General features: G+C 36.3%; 1 protein-coding gene across 14 annotated transcripts in view; it reads right to left on the minus strand.

The window, feature by feature from the left end:
- Positions 1-330: 330 nt before the first annotated feature.
- Positions 331-15809, minus strand: part of HNRNPC (heterogeneous nuclear ribonucleoprotein C) — a 46046-nt gene continuing 30567 nt past the window's right edge. For 10 of the 14 annotated variants that reach the window (XM_007104798.2, XM_024118347.3, XM_007104799.3 and 7 more), the window contains 4 exons: positions 2237-2394; positions 1589-1702; positions 1186-1346; positions 331-1086 (listed from right to left, as the gene is read on the minus strand). In XM_007104798.2, the coding sequence (XP_007104860.1) occupies positions 1003-1086; positions 1186-1346; positions 1589-1702; positions 2237-2394 (517 nt within the window). In that variant the 3' untranslated portion in view covers positions 331-1002. Of the gene's footprint in view, positions 1347-1588; positions 1703-2236; positions 2395-15809 lie in introns of all 14 variants that reach the window. The other 4 variants (XM_024118353.2, XM_024118357.3, XM_024118352.3 and 1 more) reach the window with 2 other exon arrangements.

The following is a 15809-nucleotide window of genomic DNA, read 5'->3' on the forward strand; positions in this document are numbered from 1 at the left end:
GAAACAGTTCAGCACACGACAAAAAAAATCTCAAAAAAGGTGCCAACTGGACCACAAAGCATTGAAGAAAAGGCTTAATGCAGTTCCCGAACTTTTTCATTAGGATCTAAAAGCCATTTTCACAAAAGAATTTCCACGTCACATCAAAGTTACCTGTCTCCTTAATTCAACACCCACCCCAATGAAACATAATTTGAGTAGTGTATGTTGGTATGCATAATAATTATGACTCAAAGAAAAATATTCTAGGGGTTTTGTAGAGGCCGCTGTGAAATGAAGAATTTGAAGTAAACAATTATAAAATACAAAAATAAAAAACCAGGGTGTTTATTTTTTCTCCAAATTCCTGGTTTAATAAGGACTTGTTTATTTTGAGAAAAAAAGGTCCCAAACATCAGGCTATTCACAAAAATAACCCACAGTATCAACTTTAGAAAACAAATCTTAAGACTATTACACTAATTATTTTTCTAGAGGATCCATTTGACATGCCAACTCTCATTCACAAAAATACATCGTTACATTTGTGTTGAACAGCCCCACACAGCACTCTTATGTGGGGTATAACACGCATACCTCTAATTCAAAGCTGCTCTCAGGTGCTACTCAACTAATGAGACTGCCTCTGTAGTTAGGGAAGCAACTACTTGAACTCATGTATGAATGGAAAGAACTGTACTCCCTGCATAACAAGAGATTATTTTGGAGACAGTTGATAAAAACCACACATCCTTTTTATTGTTAAGTCATAAAGAGGTATCAAAATTAAAAGCAAAAATTACAGGGTAAGACTTAACGTAACTACTAGGAGCATCAAAGGAAGTGAAAATGGGACTAGGCGCAGGGCAATATGAATTAATGAACATGGGAAGGACAAGGATGGGGACAACAGTGAGCATGTGCTGAAGATACTAGGGGAGAGGATCTGGTGAAAATTTTGATCTTAGACAAGCGCCTAGGTAAAGAAATAATGGGACAAGATTTCTAAACCCCACTATGTGCTTAAGAGTCATCCTCGCCATTGGCGCTGTCTCTGTCATCCTCTCCTTCCTCAGCCTCTTTTTCATCATCCTTGATCAACTCCAGCTGTGAGAAACAGACACAAATAGGATGGAGTTAGAGGCACTCCATGTGTCCCTGATCCCCCCTCCACCACCTCTTTCTTTCCTTTCCCGTGGTTTTCACCTGGTCTTCCCCCCGATCTTCATTATCATCATCATCCAGTAGGTCCCCCTCCTCAGCAGAGTCATCTGCACCCCCCTCAGACTCCATCTTCACATTAGTCTCATCTTTCTTCAGGGAGCTGCTGCTCTGCTCCTCTTCTGACTTATCATTCTTCATCTCTACTGCGGATGAGAAGGACAAGTCTGTCTAGGGGCAAGTAATGTCCACAGGATGTAGACAATCCCCACTGATGATCATAGAACTGCAGCACAAGTCTAAATCCTCCCACACAAATGCCCTTCCCAATTCAAATTTCACAAGTTTCACATTAAACTGCTTTATATCCCACTATTCCAACATATACTTTCAACTATCTTAGATAGCTAACTCTACTTTACACCCAACAAGCAAAAGGACCATTTACCTCCTTGTTTGCTCTGTTCCTTTTCGATTTTTTCCAGGCTTTCCAGTAGAGAATCCACTTTTTGTTTTATCTGGGTCAACTCCTTCTTAATGGCCTGAAGGTCATCTCCTTTCACTTTAATACAAACAAAACCCTAGATTAGAATCAAATGTACCAGAAGCTACCAGTTAACCAAACACACTCCCCCACCAGACTATACAATAGCAGTCAACATGAGATCCTTGGAGAGAAATGGAGCCTGTACCAGACTGTCCTAGTTATGGGGGCCACCCATCTTTTAGATGGTAGCTGAAAACTGAATCTAATGTGCCTATTCCCTTAGCAACAGCATTCTTACTTTTGTAGGTCTGCTAAAGACCTCAATTCTATTTTAAAAGCACTTTCTGTACTGTTTTACCAACATATTTTACACAATGAATGGCTGCCCCTCAACTCCCTAAAAATCTAATGATTTTTTTCAAATTACCAAGGTCTTAAGGATAGAAGGCTGCCTGGAAGTTGGCCCCTTAATCACTATTTTCTCATCTTCTATTATTTTGATTATGCAAAGTTATTTGTACAAAACCTGAACATTATTAACTGCACTAATTTCCATATTTCAACATACAAAAAATATCAGAATCACAAAGCTGCAATAATAATACATACACTTTCCAGACTTAGAAGATCCCCGTTGTCCACTCTTAGAATTGAAGCCACTTTTGCCCCTTCGTGAGGTGTTTCCTGATACACGCTGGCGTTTTGAGGGCACTACAGCCCGAGCAATAGGAGGAGGAGGAGGAACACGTGCTGGGTAACTGTACATCCTATTGGATAAAAGGAAAACAGAATTCCTTCACAACTAAGTCAGGAAGATTCCAACAACGGTGTCCCTGTAAAATGATAACTCATTGTCCATTGCAATTATTTCTTTTTGCTAAGCTAAGTTAATTTCATTCAAAAGGCCAGTTTACTCTGATATTTTTTAATACTGCAGCTACTTTTCTTCAAGAAAATACTACATATACACACACATATCCAATGATATGGTTGGTTGCCTTAAGCACTGGACATAAAAGGTTTCTGTGTACAATGGCAGTATTAACAGAACATTACTTTTTTGTTGTTTTTTTGCGGTACGCGGGCCTCTCACTGTTGTGGCCTCTCCCATTGCGGAGCACAGGCTCCGGACGCGCAGGCTCAGCGGCCACGGCTCACAGGCCTAGCCGCTCCGTGGCATGTGGGATCTTCCCGGACCGGGGCACGAACCCGTGTCCCCTGCATCAGCAGGCGGACTCTCAACCACTGTGCCACCAGGGAAGTCCCAGAACATTCCTTTTTACAATGAATGGCCTTTACCTTGATCTTATTCTTTTCACATATACACTACAATAAGCAACCCATATAAGCCAAATAAAGTACTTACAAAAGACTGCAATTAACCAAGTCTGCAAACAGAGCTATTGGTCGCTAAATCCCTGATCTTTTCACCCACAGAAGCATACAAGTAATTATCACTAGTTTTTAATATTACATTAAACCATATAAAATTGCCAGTATTAACCATTTTTGGCCTATAGAAACGGGTATTTCATGTGTTAGCTGGGTGTACATAGCATTATCAATTCTAACAACATTTAGCATCCTCTCCACTCAAAGCTCCAACAGGACAGAGAATACTATCTTGTTCACTATTCAATACTGCCTAAATCCACTGCCTAGCACACATTTAGCTTTCAAAAATCACTGATTGATCAACTGCTGCTTCCACTGGATAAATATCCCAGTGATTGCTAAAGGTATACCAAAGTGATGGCCTGGTATTGATGCTTCCATTTGTAAAGAGAAAAATCAAAATACAACAAAAAAAATTCCCACATGGACATCAGTTCTAGAAAGTCTCTATTCCATGCTGTTACTTTTACAAAAGCCTGTGGCAGCATATGAAGCTAAGACATACCTGTAGGAAAAAAACTTATAATTCTAGTTCTGAACCTTTTTAGCTATTAACAACCCACCAACTGTTGCTCTGCCTAGCCGCAAAGCTCTGAAATTTTATAATTCAAAGAGATACCTAGTAAAGTTAACGTTTTTTTTAAGGATTTTTTTTTAATGTGGACAATTTTTAAAGTCTTTATTGAATTTGTTACAATATTGCTTCTGCTTTATGTTTTGGTTTTTTGGCTGCGAGGCAAGTCCCCCACAGTAACTTTTTATTATCACTACTTCCTTCCATTTTTATGTAAAGTTTTTCATCTTCTGGCCCAAAATTTTCCAAAGTATAATGATCCAGAAACTATAAAATATCAGTGTTCAGAAACTACTTTCTTTTGTGTAAGGTGATGCTACTTTGTACAATTTCTGGGGGTAAAAAAGTGAGTTATCCACATCTTTTAGGTATGAAACATCTCATGCCTCAGCCCTGTTGAATTCAGAGATCTAACCTACCTTCCAATCTACTCACTCTCACTGGCATCAGTCTCCAAACCAATGAGCTAGCCATTCCACATTCCCTACACTCCAAGGCACTGGAATTTCCTTTTGAACCATACTAGTTCATCTGACCGGGGTAAAATATTGCTTCTGCTTTATGTTTTGGTTTTTTGGCTGCGAGGCAAGTCCCCCACAGTAACTTTTTATTATCACTACTTCCTTCCATTTTTATGTAAAGTTTTTCATCTTCTGGCCCAAAATTTTCCAAAGTATAATGATCCAGAAACTATAAAATATCAGTGTTCAGAAACTACTTTCTTTTGTGTAAGGTGATGCTACTTTGTACAATTTCTGGGGGTAAAAAAGTGAGTTATCCACATCTTTTAGGTATGAAACATCTCATGCCTCAGCCCTGTTGAATTCAGAGATCTAACCTACCTTCCAATCTACTCACTCTCACTGGCATCAGTCTCCAAACCAATGAGCTAGCCATTCCACATTCCCTACACTCCAAGGCACTGGAATTTCCTTTTGAACCATACTAGTTCATCTGACCGGGGTAAATCGCCATAGCAAAAATGAAGAAATGCAGTCTACTTTCAATCTATGTAATGGCCTCCTGAACACAAATGGAAGTCAAACGCTCTAGTTCTCTCAAGAAAAATGTATTTTAAAAGATCAACTGGTAATAAATACTTTTTAGTGCCACAGAACTTAACTGCTGCTTAAGCAAAAATGGGCTCTTAAAAAACTCAGATTCCTCTAAGGAAGTTTAAGTAGACCTTGCCTTATAAAATGCCGAAGTGCATCAATGTGAAAACATGAGGCAAAAACACAGAGAGAAAAACCATACCTACTGCGATAACCCTTAAAGTCAAAGGAATAGATGAGAGGAAGCTCAGTATAAAAGCTTCAAGAGGACGTCCCTGGTGGCGCAGTGGTTGAGAGTCCGCCTGCTGATGCAGGGGACATGGGTTCGTGCCCCGGTCCAGGAAGATCCCACATGCCGTGGAGCGGCTGGGCCTGTGAGCCATGGCCGCTGAGCCTGCCAAGAACCAGCTACAAATTAAGTAACCATTTTCCCCACAAGAAAGCTATACAATAAATCACAGGAGGCATCAAAACAGCTGCTGATCCTCTAATGATAAAGCCCAAGTCATTAAAAAGTCTTCATGAAAGTTTCACTATTACCAGAGGAACAAGCACTCAACACTAAGAGAATTATGGCTGCACCCTGAATCAGAAATCTGGACACTAAGTGTTGATATAAAAACTAGTCAGAAATAAAAGGCAATTAAAATACCATTTTAAAGAAATTAAAACATTCTGGACACATATTAGCTAATAACATAAACAGATAAGACAAAAAAAACCCCCTCTATCCTAATCTCCAAGCTAAAACATAAGCATTACAAGGCATTTATTAAATGTACAGGTTTTCAAAGGCAAGCTTCTTAAATGACTAGATGTATCACACAGTGATCTTTGGCCTCAAAAACCCTGATTAATAATAATACATTTCAACCACTACGAAAGTATTGATAGAAACAACCAGAATAAAGTATTAGTGGGCTTCCCTGGTGGTGCAGTGGTTAAGCATCCACCTGCCAACGCAGGGGACACGGGTTCAAGCCCTGGTCCGGGAAGATCCCACATGACGCAGAGCAACTAGGCCTGTGAGCCACAACTACTGACCCTGCGCTCTAGAGCCTGTGTGCCACAACTACTGAGCCCAAGTGCCACAACTACTGAGGCCCATGCGCCTAGAGCCCATGCTCCACAACAAGAGAAGCCACTGCAATAAGAAGCCTGCGCACCGCAACGAAGAGTAGCCCCCGCTCGCTGCAACTAGAGAAAGCCTGCACGCAGCAACAAAGAACCAATGCAGCAAAAAAAAAAAAAAAAAAAAGTATTAGTAAAAACCTAAATTCTCCTGAATGTTTATTTAATGTACCATAACTGTTTCCACTCTTAAAAATTGGATAGATAAAAAATAATTTTAGGCATATTCATTATCAAATTCTGAAAACCAACTAATTTTCAGGTATCGCTGCCCACAAAATAATGTGAATAAAAAATGCCATAATGTGAAATAATTTATAGGTGAGAGCAATCTAGTAAGATCACCCCCCCCACTGACAATACTGATTTATCAAATTCACTTTAAACATGCAATCTCATTATAATTTCATTCAAGGCTCAGGAGATATTTTTTCTTCCACTTCATTATTTTTCATCTACAACAGAAAAATTTCAAGATGAAGTTTCTTCCTCGTTACCTTTGATTTTCCTAGAAAAGGGATTGATTTCATAGGATACTATGTTTTGGAGCTTTACAATGTCTGAGACTCCCTGAAACTGTCTGCTAAAATTCTGTGAATGCTCCGACTTAAAACAATCTACAACTTCTACAATTTCAATTTTAAGTTTCCCAGTATATCATCCAGAGTAAACCTTCAGAACACACCCCTTATGTAACATTATGCTGTACAGTTTTGTAGAAAAGGACTTTACAAAATTTATTTATCTTTGGCCTTGTGTGGACTGAAGCATTATACTGCATAAGCAGAATATCAACTACTGATACTCATGAATACCAGAATTTAAAAAACTGTTCCAAGAATCAAGGCCTTCAATAACTGGCATCTCTGAACCTTATAAATGTATTCCTGGATATTTCTTCCTCACTCTTTATAAAACCTTCTGAGAAACCATATTTGAATGATTTAGGTAACTATTTTCCAATATTTTTTAAAACTACCAAAACTTTTGCCAGATTATATTGACGGTACAACCCCATCAAGTAGACTTTATATCTTACCATTCTTTTTTAGTAATTAACACAATGAAATTATCTTAAATTTATTACTGAAGACTATGGTATACAATTCTAACATATAAATACTATTAAAAACTAATTTTTTTAAGTTCACCCTAATCTAATTTTAATAGTATATATTTCTTTAAATGTCAAAGCTTTATTTTACAAATGAGTAGACTACTGACTTTAACTACATAAGGGAAAAAAAGTGCAAAAAATGACAATGTGACATGTTTAATTCAGGTTTACATTAAAATGAAAATATGAAACTGTGTTATGTCAAATACCCTCAAAACCCATTTTCATGATGTAGTTGGAATTCATCCTGTTGAGCTTTAAAATAAACTAGCGAAATTCTTATAATTTGTGTTTTATTTCTAAGTTAAGAGACAATTTCTAATTGTTATTTGTAGGCACCCCTCCACACACGTTGCCTTGAGGCGTCTGGGAGAAGCCAAACTAGATAAAATGGTTAACACTTGTTTTGCTAATACAATTTGCAGATAGAGTGCCAATTACCAAGGTAAATTTGCATAGTTGCACTTTATGGTCCTTAACTTTCTTCAAATTGCCCTTTATGGTCCATTTAAGGATACTGATTATCTGTATGACAATTAAAATTAGTAACAGCAAGTACTTCTGATCTAAATGATAAAGGGACTAAATGATAAACCAGTCTGCTGTACAGGATTCATTCAATATATAGGGTCACCCAAACTATCAAAATTTAACTAAATAACAATTCTTTAACTAAAGGGAAAAAAAACACATAAAGGGGTTATTAGTACCTCTGTAAGGTTTAAGAACCTTGCCCAAAGGTTGGGGAACACCATATGCACTGCTGCTTACAAAGAGCAGGAATCAAAAGCCTCTATATATGTAGAACCAATGGTAGCAATCAATAATTGGTTCTGCAATCTTCTTTTGAAAAGAACTGTTGATATTAGTATTTAGAGATATTTTTGCAAATTCAAAGATACATTTGATTAAAAATTGTCCCACTGATTTTTACAAGCAGTTTTGCAAGAGAGGGAAAAAATACTGAATGTACATACTCATTTTTTAAAAATTTATTTAATTAATTATTTCCTGGCTCACGGGCCTAGCTGCTCCGCGGCACGTGGGATCTTCCCGGACCGGGGCACGAACCCGTGTCCCCTGCATCGGCAGGCGGACCCTCAACCACTGCGCCACCAGGGAAGCCTGTACATACTCATTTTAAGAGGCATCCAATCTCACAACTTTTAAAATATGAAAAGTTGCTTCTTAAAATTAAGCAACTATATTGAACTTTCTTGATGGATTCATTGGGAAGCTATGTTAACATAAAACTATGTTTCATAGGAAAGCAATTTGAAAATTCACTTGAAAAAAAAATAATCTGGGTGATAAAATGCAGATTGCTTTGAGTCCTAAATCAATCTTTTTAGAAACAGGACTGGATCCAAGAAAATATTAAGGAAAAAACCTTTTTAATCCCTGGCTTTGCTTCTGTTTATCAAACTTTCCATCCAGGTGATAATCTTTTCAAGTCTCCTCAATTTTCAAAGAATTATACTATTACTCATTTGTCATGATGTCCTCAAACATTCCCAAATGTCACTTTGGATATTTCCAAAAGATAATGTCTTAAACTCAGAGTGGTCCAATTTTTACTTTTTAAAAAGCTGAAATTAAAAACAGTATTTATGAAAAATACTGTTTATAAACAGTAAGTTAAGAACATATAAGCTCATTCATTCCTATATTCTCATATTATTAAGCCAGGTCAGAGTACAATTCTCTCTTCACTTACAATAAAATTTCTTTTAAGGAGTTGTCTGAGAAAACAGATTTATGTTTGCCAGGGGATAGGGTGGAGGGAAGAGCTGACTACAAAGGACCTTCATGGCGAATTTTTGGAGGTATGAAACTACCTATATCTTGACTGTACTGGTAGATACATGGGTACACATGTAAAAACTGTACACCGAAAGTAAATTTTACTATATATATATTTTAAAAGTTTTCTAAGTTGTCTCCACAATTTCTGTCTTTCCATTCTCTCTTGAATCTCCTTGTAAAGTTTTATGCCCCCACCATTATCAAAACCTACCCTTATCACCAATGATTTCCACACTTGCTACTGCCTACTTTACATCTCTCAGAGTGGATGTCTAATAAAGAGGTTAAATTAACATGTCCACCACTCATCTGTTATATTCACCCCTCACCCTGGTTCCTTCCATGTTCTTTCCCTATCTACTGTTTCTATAAATTCCAAGCCAAAACTTTGGTGACATCTTTGATTCCTCTCTTAGCCCTCACATAGATCTGGAAGCAAATCTGTCTGCATTAACTTCAAAATTCAACTACTTCTCACCATTCCCACCGTCACTTCCCTGATCCTTCCCCAAATGATTGTCTAGATAATTCCATCAGCCACTTATTATCTGTTTTCAGAATAATCTTGTTAAAACATTACAATTAAGATCCTTTCTGCTCACAACTCTCCAATGGCCTTCCCCTCATTCAGAGTAAAAACTAAAGATACACAACATCTTAACGTGCTCTATATGTGTTCAACCCATTCATCTTCTCTGAGACCATCTATTTTCCACTAGTACCCCTGGTGCACACAACAATGCCTCATAATAAGATCTTAACAAATACTTGTTGAGAAAATAAGTGACTTTCCTAAACTGGCCTCTAGGAAAGAATTTATCAGAAGCCACGTTATCAACAACAAATAACAAACCAAACCTACCCATTTAACTGGAAAGCCAGTAGGATTAGTCTGCCTTTTTTCTAGCTTTATAAAGACTACTGGGAGAGTTTTTCCCTAAGAAAATAAGACGAAACTTGAATAATAATCTACCACAAAATTGAATCCTTTTTCAAGCTATTACAAAATAAAAATCAGGTCTCGTGCCTATAATGTATGTAATTTGAGCCTATTATGCCATGCTTCCTGTAAGGAAATCACAAAGACAATTTTCCATAGATGAGTTTCTCCTGCTATTATACTTTTTGTACCCTATTAATCTGTTCCCCTTGCTAAACTCCACTAATCTCACACTTATCACTGTAAAGTAATAAAGGTCCTGGAAAAAAAGTTTATCCACTTAAGTCAAATTCTATTTGGTAGACTCTGGTTCTTATTCCTTGGATTACAGTTTAAGAGGGTATCTAAGTATAATCTTATCCTATTTTTCAAAAGGATATGTCTGTCCTCTTTCTTTCCTTGAAAAATAACATTAGTTTCCTGGATATTCTTTCACTATTCCCAACAGCTTTGTTCCAAAACTACAGTCTGGGTTCTCTAACTTCCTGAAGAGCAGTCTTTACTCATTATATTTCTCATACTGAACACTACTCAAAATCTGTTACATCTAGTTAGGACTAACTTTGTAGCACTCCAGACGTGTACTGTCCAACTGAGTAGTGACTGGCCATGTGTGGCTAATTTAAAACAAATTTAAAATTCGGTTCTGCAGTCATGTTAGCCACATTTCCCATATGTGGCTGTCTACCACAACAATAGTGCACATATAGATCATCACACAAAGTTCTATTGGACAGCGCTGTTCTGGTTTGTTCCTTCCAGACATCTACCTATACCTATATATAATTTCCAAAGAGAGCCTAGAATTCTATAACTTTTTAAGTCTATCAAAAACATAATAACCTAGCTAAATGTCCTTAGTATAAATTGACAGTTACACCTCTCCTATGACCACAAAGCAAAATGGTGAAAATATTAAAAAAAAGCGAAAAAGAGTAATAATAAACTTCAAAAATGATATTAGATACTGTATCCAGAGACTTATATCCAGAATATATGAAAAAACTTTACCCAATATAAAACTGGGCAAAGGATCTGAACACATTTCTCCAAAGATGAAAAGACAGGCAATTAGCACATGAAAACCCAACATCAGCTTTTAAGAAAACACAAATCAAAATCACAACAGGATAATCCTCACACTAGAATAAACAACAAAGATACATAATAAAACAAATGTTGGCAAGGATGTGGAGAAATTAAAACCCTCATAACATGGCTGATAAGAAGGTAAAATGGTAGATGCTTTGGAAGACAGTATGGCAGTCCCCCCAAAAGTTAAACAGAGAATTATCATTAAGACCCAGCAATTCTACTACTAGGGACACACCCAAGAGAAATGAAAACATATACCCATGCAAAAATGTGTATACCAATGTTCAGAGCAGCATTATTCAAAATGTGGAAACATCTCAAAAGTCTACCAACTGATGAATGGATAAACAGAACGTGGTATTATCCATGCAATGGAATATAATTCAACAATAAAAAGGAATGAAGTACTAATACAGGGTGTAACATGGATGAACTGTGAAAAATTCACGGAAGAAACTGGTCACAAAAGACACATCTCATATGATTCCACGGACATGAAATGTCTACAATAGGCAAATCTATAGATAGAAAGCGGATGCTAGGCCTCGGAATAGAGGAAGAATAGGGAACAACTGCTAGCAAGTTGTTTATTTTTGGGGTGATAAAATGTTCTAAAATTAGATCATGGTCATGACTGCACAACTCTGAATATATAAATTGAACTGTATACTTTAAAATGAATTATATCTCAACAAAGCTAGGTTTTAAAAAAAGAAAAAATTAACATCAAGGAGCTTGACAAAGTATACCCAGATGGAGAATGTCCTGAAGTAGATTCCTAAAACAGCAGAGGTTACCTTTCCATCAGGTAATAATGTACCCAAAACACCACTTAATTAAGAGCCAAAGCAGATTCTGATCTTGACGCAAAGGCCTCCCCTTCAAATAAATATCTCCCACTTCCTCAACAAGAGTCCAGGACACAAATTTAAGTCCAATAATATCACATTTATGTTCAAGTATAGTCATACTAATATATGCATTCATCTAAAATCTTTCTGCCAACTACAACATGATCAGGTTCCAGAAAGAACCAATAAAAGGGCTCTAAGCAAATGAAAAATTTCACCCTATGCCTAAAATGACATCTAAACTGTCACCTAAAGAGGTACCTCTTAGCTTTTCCAAGTAGCCAAGAACCCTCTTGCTCTCTGAATCACATGCCCTTTCCAAGCAGATGGTCGCACTCAATTCTCCAAAACCTAAATATTTCATGTACTCTTCCTTCATACACACATACAAAGCCCATCTCTTGGGTCCAGTGTTGCTCAGGAATATCAGAAAATTGGAAGAAAAGGAGGGAGCCAAGAAGACAGCTCCTCTAACACCAATAAGATGGGTGGTGGTGCCTCCAATCCATATACTGTATTTTTTGACTTCTTAATTCAAAACCTAAAACACTGTATGCCTAGAACAAATAAGGGCTCAAATATTAGTTTAAGGAATATGATGGTCAGCCTCTTTTACCTGTCTTGCATTTCAATGGAGATTCCCCCCACCTCAACTTCTTTTCTCCACTCTCTACCAGCATACCTTAGTAGAAAAGATCTGTAGGGTAAGTATCAACAAAACTGCTTATTTCCCAAAATTCTAACAACTCAAAGCTTCCAAACACTTGTCACTTAGCAAAAAAGGTTATGCCTTTAATGGCATAATTCTAGTCATAAAAGATAAAAATCTCAGCTTTACTTGACTATTTTCTCCCTACAAAGCACGTGCTCTCATAACTTTGACCCAATAAATCATGCCAAGAGCAGTCTACCTCAGAAATCTCTCCCCATTCCAACATTTACAATGGTAACTACACATCTTTTCCTCCTCCAGTTTCTCTTTTCTAGTCATGGGATTGTTTATAAGACATCACTGCTAATATGACACAACTAAATATGCCATACAACTGCCCTTGACGACCAACATTCTTTCCAATCATAGCTGGCTGCTTCCCCAAATATGCTAAGGATATTCATAACTGTGTATCTTTATTAGAGATGTACCCTCACCCTATCTGCCTAAAAAATCTCCTGCTTAATACCAAAGGCAGTTTCAAACACTGCCCTTTGTGAAACTACCTGGAGCTCTTTAATTTTTAACAGGGGAGCTTACAGCTCCCGAAAGGGCAACACAATTCATCTTTCTATGAGACAATCCTGTACAAAGCAGGACACATAACAGCCCCTATTAATTTCATAGCACTTTCTTCACTGTATAATATAGTGCATGTCATACATGTGCCATATTTGATCTGCTTGTAGATTTACTTCATTCCTCTATTCATGGTGTACTAGCAATATTTACTTAATGTATTTATATGTGGAGTAATAATAGCACTCTGAAAAATCTCTAGTGGAACAACTTCACAGTTCATTCACTTATACATTATTGACATTATCCATTTGCAACTTATAGTAAGTTATGTGTTATAAAGTCCACAAAGACCACTGAACTAAAACCAGGGTCCTTCTGAACCAGATCTTTTGCTTACCAGGTGTTTAACATGTCTCAGCTATCATACTATATAGCCTATTATCAAATCTAAGTAAGTGCTCCCAAGTTCTTTATAGAAGAATGACTGAGAAAGAATTACTCCACTGTCCATAACTGATATTTCTTTTATTCAAATTGAGACACAATTCACATACCAAACCACAAAATAAACCCTTTGAATATGTACAACTCAGTGATTGTTAGTATTCTCACAAATTTCTGCTATCATCACCACTCTGTAATTCCAAAACATTTTCCCTGGATGATCTTATTAAGGGAAAGAAAAGCAGGACTACAACTGATTACAGAAAAGTACATCTGAAAGCTTTTCCTAAAAATGGATATGTTTTTACACTTAAGAAAACACTGTGAATATTTGTGGCAGAAATCAGAAACACTTATAAATCAAGCTTGATAAGAATATTGCCAGGTTAGCTATGACAAACAATTTCATACGTGTTAGCCTATCGAAGAACTTTCAGATCTACTTTTAGTATATTCCAATCCTCTTGCGTGAAAGATAAGATTCCTCAAAAACTATAGCTTAAAAAAAATTTTTTTATTGTAAAAGAGTTGATTTACAATGTTGTGTTACTTTCTGCTGTACAGCAAAGTGTATCAGTTATACATATATATATATCTCCACTCTTTTTTAGACTCTTTTCCCATATAGGTCATTACAGAGTATCAAGTAGAGTTCCCTGTGCTATACCAAAAACTACAGCCTGTTTATGCCTGATAAACCTTTAATGCCTGTTTATCTCCAACAATGTGCCGATTATTTTTATTACAACACTTTCGGCACAACAGCACAATGTGCCTTCTAATGATCAGTAATTTCAAAAATAAATGACTAAATATCAATGTGGAAAGAGAATTAAAATAAATAAAGAGAAATTAATTTAAGCATTTGAAAGAAAAAACACTCAAAGGAACTGCTTCACCCAAGAGTCCTCTAACAGGAACTACTCTAGCAACAATTTCCCTAGAAGCAACAAGATTTAACAGGACAGAACTCGAACTGGATCTTTGTCAGCTTATAGGACTTATCAGACTTTCAACATCAAGGAACAGTATGTTTTGTACTCAAGGGTAACTGATGCAACTCTCCTGGTTTTATACACAGACCCCATGAATATTCACCCAACTCTGAGCCTTGTATTCCTACCAGAAAAAAAATGTGTTAACAAATCTTTGAGTAATTATAAACTATGCATGACAGTTTACAGCGTATTTGAAAGAGCTGACAATGTATGAGTGACATTAACAACTCTATCTAAAGTGGTACCTTCACATATGTTGGCAATTTATGTTAAACTCATCTAAGAACTTCCAACATCTATTACATCAGGAATGGCCTTAAGAACAAATAAAAAGACAGGCCTAATTTACATAATTTATGAAAAAGGTAATTTGCGTTAAGACTACAGAATCCAATCTGCTGTCTCCTCAGAAGACAGCATATTAAAATATAAGTGACTCAGTTAAGTTTTAATATTTGATTATCCTCCAGTTTTATAACCTTTGGGACTTGATCACCAATACCCACAAATACCCAAGCAAAAATACAAATCACTCTAATTCTCCTAACAAAACATCATTAATCACCTACTCCCTGATATCTAAAATATATATATATCTCCTTAAGAAACACCCAATGCCTTCATTCTTAAAGTTTCTAACAAAAGTCCGGCTAATGATGATTAAAGTGCGTAATACCTTCATGAAATATTCTGGCCTCCTCTCCCACCTCCCCCATGTCAAAAAAGAGAAAAGAAAAGAAGAAAATAGTACTTGAATCTCAACTAGCCTCTAAATCTACCCCACTAGTTCACAGGGAATACAGGTGGCAGAGGAACATGCTAAACAACACAAAATACAACCTGCAAAATCTGTGGTCTAAAAAAATTTCCAGTCTGTGGAAAAAAACTGATGACATTATTTTAATTTAACTATTTTAATTATAAATGGTATTGTCATTATGTTTATAAAAGCAGTCTTTATCTTTTACTGATATACTACTTTATTATATATGTATATTTGAATTAAAAAGTTCCATAACAGAGTAAACAAAAAAGTTGAAGTAACTACTAAACAGCATGTCTAGAAAACAAACACCAATCAGTTTTCATTTCACTATGAAGACTTCTGTCACATAAAGAACTCTAATATGCTAGAGATGTGTTTGTGGAGAGGAATGGTGGGGTGTCCATGATTCCCTTCATTTTGATATTACAGGAATTTTCGTGCTCTAAAAAGATTGGGAATTCTTGACTGATTAAAAGCATAATAATATTTGAGGGTTATTTTATAATGCAATCTATCTTCCATGTTTCCTTTAGTCTTCATAACAACTCTATTAGTAGGCATTATTATCTCCATTTTAGGGATAAGAAAACTGAGATGACATATATGACTCTGGTCATAACCTTTTCCACTAAGTGATTAAGTCTTTGGATTCCTCAATTATTCTTTTCTCTTCTCTGCATCAGCTGCCTCCCTAACATAACAATAGGTAGTAGAAATGTCAAATTTATGTCTTGAAATATTCATGTGAATTTCATGTTCTTCAGGGTATGACTAAG

This window comes from Physeter macrocephalus, chromosome 11 (assembly GCF_002837175.3).
Source record: "Physeter macrocephalus isolate SW-GA chromosome 11, ASM283717v5, whole genome shotgun sequence".
In the NCBI taxonomy this organism is placed as follows: domain Eukaryota; kingdom Metazoa; phylum Chordata; class Mammalia; order Artiodactyla; family Physeteridae; genus Physeter; species Physeter macrocephalus.